The sequence below is a fragment of the Gossypium hirsutum genome, chromosome D06 (genome assembly GCF_007990345.1).
Source record: "Gossypium hirsutum isolate 1008001.06 chromosome D06, Gossypium_hirsutum_v2.1, whole genome shotgun sequence".
NCBI lineage: Eukaryota > Viridiplantae > Streptophyta > Magnoliopsida > Malvales > Malvaceae > Gossypium > Gossypium hirsutum.
This window is the reverse complement of record NC_053442.1, coordinates 56200165-56206034: the sequence shown is the minus strand read 5'-3', so window position 1 is coordinate 56206034 and position 5870 is coordinate 56200165. Positions and strand designations below refer to the sequence as shown.

General features: G+C 38.2%; 1 protein-coding gene across 1 annotated transcript; it reads right to left on the bottom strand.

The window, feature by feature from the left end:
- Positions 1-369: 369 nt before the first annotated feature.
- On the bottom strand, positions 370-5045 carry LOC107901934 (homeobox-leucine zipper protein MERISTEM L1). Its single transcript, XM_041095916.1, has 12 exons — positions 4435-5045; positions 3750-4014; positions 3531-3648; positions 3204-3392; positions 2678-3115; positions 2486-2587; positions 2173-2373; positions 1899-2073; positions 1513-1784; positions 1322-1417; positions 844-1230; positions 370-762 (listed from the first exon to the last, which is right to left on the bottom strand). Exons 2-11 carry the CDS (start codon positions 3968-3970, stop codon positions 865-867), a joined length of 2178 nt encoding a protein of 725 aa, XP_040951850.1. The 5' UTR covers positions 3971-4014; positions 4435-5045; the 3' UTR covers positions 370-762; positions 844-864.
- Positions 5046-5870: the final 825 nt, after the last annotated feature.

The following is a 5870-nucleotide window of genomic DNA, read 5'->3' as shown; positions in this document are numbered from 1 at the left end:
CGTGACATATGCACCTTGTGTTATGTATATAGTTATAAATAAATTTGAGTATTATATACTTCTTTCAAAAAAAAAAAAAAATTGCACATTCGTAATGGATACCTTGGGAAAAAATTAAAAGAAAAATTGAGATTAGATTTAACATCTATAGAAATGACTGCAATTTTCAAAATTACACATTACAATTGATGAAACAAAATATATTAATTATGGAGCGATACGTTCACTCCACTGACACTTAATTTACCTAAAACATCTATCAGTCTTAGAGGGAAATAAGCTGATGTTGTTGGGAGTGTCCTAAGCAATATTTACAGTAGTGATGTCTAACTACTAAAATTAAAATGCGATTCTGCGTAAGAAAAGAAGTAGGAGAAAGGCAGCAGCTAAGCTATTCATTAATTTATGAAACAACCAAAACAAAATATAAAGCAGAAATTAACAAATGTTTGTTAATGGAGGAATAAGTCCAAATTAACTAATGCTTCAACAATAACACATGAAACCAGAAAGAAATTAGACTAGTATAAAGTCCACTCCTACATTGAACTCTTAGCCTACACAAAATGGGGAGTTCTCCCAACATATCTAATATTAGAATCTCGTTGGCAAAGTCAATTCCCGAACCTACTATCCTTGCAGGCTTGATGATTTTGCCTTCTTACAGAACACCATGACCGCAAAGGATGAATTGAAAGGTGCGCTCTTGACTTCTTCAATCGTTAAATTTGTTTTCGGACAAACACCTTTTCTTCTCGTTTCCTTGCAGCACATTGTGAAATGGGATAAGCTTAGATTGCAAACTCCAAATATAGTCAAGGATTAATTAAGTTGATTGCTCACCTTTTTTTATATCATGTTTGGTCAAGCATTATTGCACTTTACGGCAGCCTTGATCCTTTCAACCGTGCATTTAATTAGACTGTTGACAGTCGCCACTGATCCAAGAGAAAGCTTTGCTGTGGGAACTGAATCAACCAAAATCTGGAAAGCAACGGTAAGGAGAGAGCCACCCGAGCCGATTTCGAGAATCCCTCCTCCATTAACTCCTGGACCATCGGGAAGAATTGCGAAACCGGATGGCAATAGTGCGACATAATCCGGGTCCCCGCCACTTAAGACGATGTTCATTGCAACAATATTGACCGGGGCATATATCACGTAGGACCCTTTAGCATCAGTGCAGCTCTCTTGAAGTATCAACATGTTGCTTTGGCTAGAGTTTGCACTCTGCAGATCGGTTTCCAGTTAGAGATGTTAGCTTGATGGATGATTGTCGTCAATTAAAGATCTAAAGCATGTGTTTAACTTGCCAACTTACATTTACGCGGAGTAAAGAGACACAATTGCCTGGATCACGACCATTAGCTATGTGAGCCATTTCTTGAACTAGGCCACCATTTGATAGGATATCCCACTATAAATTCAATTTAAAAACTGCAAATTAGTATAATATTCTAACATAAAAAGTGTACCATTGTTTTGGCATAATTGGAAGCTTAATTAATGTACCTCACTTCTAGAGTTCTCATCCCTTAGGAAATCAAATACCCTCTTTGGTGGAACTTGGATCCAGAAGGAAGTTGCAGCACTAAGTACAATACCAGGAGGCCTTCCTGGATCATCCATGCTCTTTCGGGTCATAACCCGCACATCATCGGAGCCTGTTGCCGATAAAGTTGTCCAAGCATGGGCCGTAGAAGCACCAACACCTGTACAAAAGCTAGTCACCATCCTCTCTGCCAACTTCAACATACTTTTCCTCCCTTCTGGGCTTGTTATAACTGCAGAGATCAAAAGGAACCGATATGGTAACATCAGAGAAACATGGAATGCGCTGCATTCAACAAGGTATCCCTAGGACTAAGAGAATTATAAGCTGCTAAACATGGTGTTACCGCATAGATCCCCTGCTGGAATGTTACTGGCCATTGAACTTGCTAGACGCTCACACTGTCGATCCAACGTAGCCACCCAACGTTTTGCTCCAAAAGCTAGACCGGAATTAACTACTGGTCTGTATATGTTGTGGACAGCTCTATCATCCACTTCTACATGCTCGACCCATATAACCTGAAAGTATAATGAAAACATGACATTGTGTACACGTTAAGCGGCAACATAAAATGCAGCCCAACAAATATATACACGTTGAAATAAAGAGTAAGTTACCTTAGAGTATCCATTTGGCAATTCTTGGATCAAGCAACCTGAGGGCCTTCTTCTACACTTGGACATTGGGTTAGGGCGTAAATTATCCAAGGAAACATCAACCACTGCCCAAGTTCCATCAATATGCTGCTTACAGTACCTCGCGAAATAATTTTCCCGAGTTGGTACAAGTGGTGAAGGGACTTGGAACTCAGCCGTCATCTGAAAATGCAAGATGTTAGGCATGCTTTCAGAGCTTAGGGAAAGAGCATGCATGGCAGAAAATTTTATTAGATTGCTATTGAAAAGAAAAGCATATAGATGTACTTAGTACCACTTGCAAGGCCCCATTGTAGTTTCCTGCAACTCCAGTTGATAGGACTTCTAAAGTCATAGCCCTTGAAACAATACCGCAAAACACACTTGACCATTGATTCTGGAAATCAATCGTTTTTGTCATAAATAAGTGGAGGTGGATCTAAAAATTTATATAATGGACCCAAACTTGGGGAAAAGAAAATCCTACCACATCCATGAGAATCTCAACTAAGTTGACATGATTCATGATGACAACTGCAGATTCTCTTGAAGCTTCAGACCTCAACCCCAAAGGCTTTGGTCCAATTCCCCTAGGGAAAGTTCTTAAGTATTCATCTTCGTTCAACACATCTGTAGAATTGTCCCCAGGAACCCACAAAGGTTCCCCAGATTGGGCCATTCGTATTAGTTCCTCCATTGCAGCAACAGCAAGCTCAACAATCATGGGCTTATCCGCTTCTGTAGGTCCAGAGACAGACCTCAGAAGATCACCACTGCGATCCATTTCCCCTACAAATCCTGATTGATTCCCGAAATTGCTAGCTCCAAGATCAGCAGAGCGCGAATGTAAATGAGATGAAAGGTGAGGCAATGAAGATAAAGGCTTGCCAACATATTTAGCAGCTATTCCAGATATCCTATCAATCTGTAATACAAGAAAACCAAAATATAAAAAGTATAATAAAAAGGTAACTTGATAATAAGATGGGATGTGTGAAGCATTTTTCAATCACCTCTTCCCTTAACCGAGCATTTTCTATTCTCAAATGTTGCTCATCAAATGACATCTCTCCAAGGGCAGCTGGGCCTCCACAGCTGGGGCATGTAGCATTGCTGAGAGCTTCCTTGTACCTATTATTCTCAGCTCGGAGTTTTTCATTCTCAGCCTTCAGTATAGCATTTTCATGGCGTTCATGTTGGGCCTGTTAATGAAGGTGAACTTTAGCAACAAAGCTAGGAAAGCTTACTACATAGGCAGAAAAGCTTACTCATAAAACGAGTCTAAATACTTAAATAAGCATATTAGAGCTCCTGATTTTCACCTATACATGGAAATATACCTTCATTTGGGTGCGCTTGTTTTGGAACCAAAACTTGACTTGTAGAGGTTCTAACCCTAGCTCACGGCCAAGCTCCTTCCTTTGCTTATCATCAGGATGAGGGCATTCCTTAAAGAATCTGAGCAACAAAGTGTCCAAAGAATCAATTCCCCAAAGAAGAACTAGTCATGTTAATCTTTCTTATCTTTAAGTAAGAGGATAAAAAAAAACAAGACTTACGCTTCCATCTCCTGGATTTGACGCTGGGTATGACGATGATAACGCTTCTTTTTAGGGCGTTGGTCAGGATCTTGATCATCTCCAGAGGGAGCATCCATAGTTTCATTGACTGATTTGATCTCATAATCATCATCCCTGATCTTCCCCATTAGTTCACTTTCCGAGGTCTTATGAGACATGTCGAACATATGGGGACTCTCAAATAAGTTGGGGCTAAACATGTTAACAAAGTGCTCGAATGTCGACGGTATGGATATTCTGGGTTCTGCCGACAGAACATACACAAGTCAAGCAAACTAAAATAAAGGGGGAAAAGGGTTAAATAAACTGTAGAACAGTAACGAAAGACACAAAATGTAAGTACAAAGTTAAAAAAGTCAAAACCAGTGCATGACAATGGAATCGTAAAACATTTGAAAGGCAAATAAACAATGGAGCTGTAAACCATATACCATCTCTCTTTCAAAGAAAAAAAAGGTCTAGTTCGCTTATCGAGAAGGATTTTTCTTTGAATATCTTAATAACCAACTGCTACTATATTTAAAGGTAGCATATACGTCGAAGATTAAAATGATGGATTAGTCGAAAGCTTATCCTAATCTATTCCCATGAGAAAAGTGAAAGAACCTCGGAGAAATAAAATGGGCAGCAAAAGTTGGGGAAAAAAAGGAGGAAAGAAAATTACCTTATGGATTATTTGGAGAAGGGGACTAAGAGCTTAGGGCAACTATTTTCTTGTCTTAAATGCAGTGGTAAGTTGGTCACTAGAAACCTCATGTTGGGAGACATAGATAGCCATTGACCTTTAAAACCCTAACCAGCAGCAATACATGCTACACATATCAGTCTCTTGCTTGTTAGATTCTTGGCCCCGCTTTCCTATATTGGTGGTATTTAGGTTGATTTTGATAGAAAGTCCCCACAAACCAAAGATTACAAACACTTTTTGCACTCTCTCTTGATTCTCAGCAAAGCTTTATAAGCGAATATATGAAAGAGAGAATGGCAAATGGTGTGAACACAGATCGGGTGCTATAAACAAGCTGGTCCAGGGAAAGAAATAGGTTTCGTGAGTAGAGACTTTTTACAGGGCCGTATAGGCAAAACAAAAGAAAGCCCTTTTGAACATTGTTGAGAAAGATTAATGAAAGGAGGTTTTAGGGTGGTTTTTAAAAGTTTGGGGTCACTGGTTTGACAGAGACCTACCTTGAGAGAGAAGAGGGTTAAAGTCTAGAGAGAGAGAAAGGGGTTTGAAGTTCCAAGGGGGGGTGAGGAAAATGAAGAGAATTGATGAAACAGGTGGAGAGGATGTGGCAGCTAAGGAGTTAATAGCAGAGCCCATCGAGAGGGTGCAATAGCATTTATTGTGGGTGAGAGGTGTAATTGCGAGTGATGGAAATAAAAATTATAGAAAGAGAAAAACATCTCCCCTTCCCTTCCCTTTCTTCAAATTAACTTTGTAAGCTTTCAACTAGTTTTCAGTGTCTCAGCTCCAATATTAATAGGTTTTACTAATAAGCATGCACGTATAGTATATATATATTGGTAGATAAGGAAGCTAAATACATTTAGCAATAGGAATTATATTTGACATCAATACAAAAGTAGGTTCTATCTCAATTAATTTGGGGAACATCATAAATTTTTAAATCAAGAGGAATATTTCTTCCTAATGTTGCCATGAAATCTACAGTCATATTCGCTGTGCATATATAGTATGAAAATTTTAAATTTTTTATAAGATAAAAGGTATAATTAATATCTCACCAGTTTAAACAATATCAGTTAATGACTACTTTCAAATATTTATTGTTTTTTTTGAATTAAATATTTGATTTATATATGTAGAATATTGTACTAATTAATTTTCCCATCAAATTACATGAAAAGCAAATTAGAGCTGTTGCTAGAATAACTTAAATATATTTAATCTTTCGGCTTGCTCTCAAATCTTCCAAGAAATTATTGAGTCTGAAGGATACAGGCTATGGTCTGCTTTTGCAGATTTCAGACGCATTATATATCATGTCCATGCATGCATGCCTACCAAAATCTATGTGGTGTAAATCTCATAATTTCTAACCAAATTTAATCTTGTCTCTTCCTTTTGACATATATGCA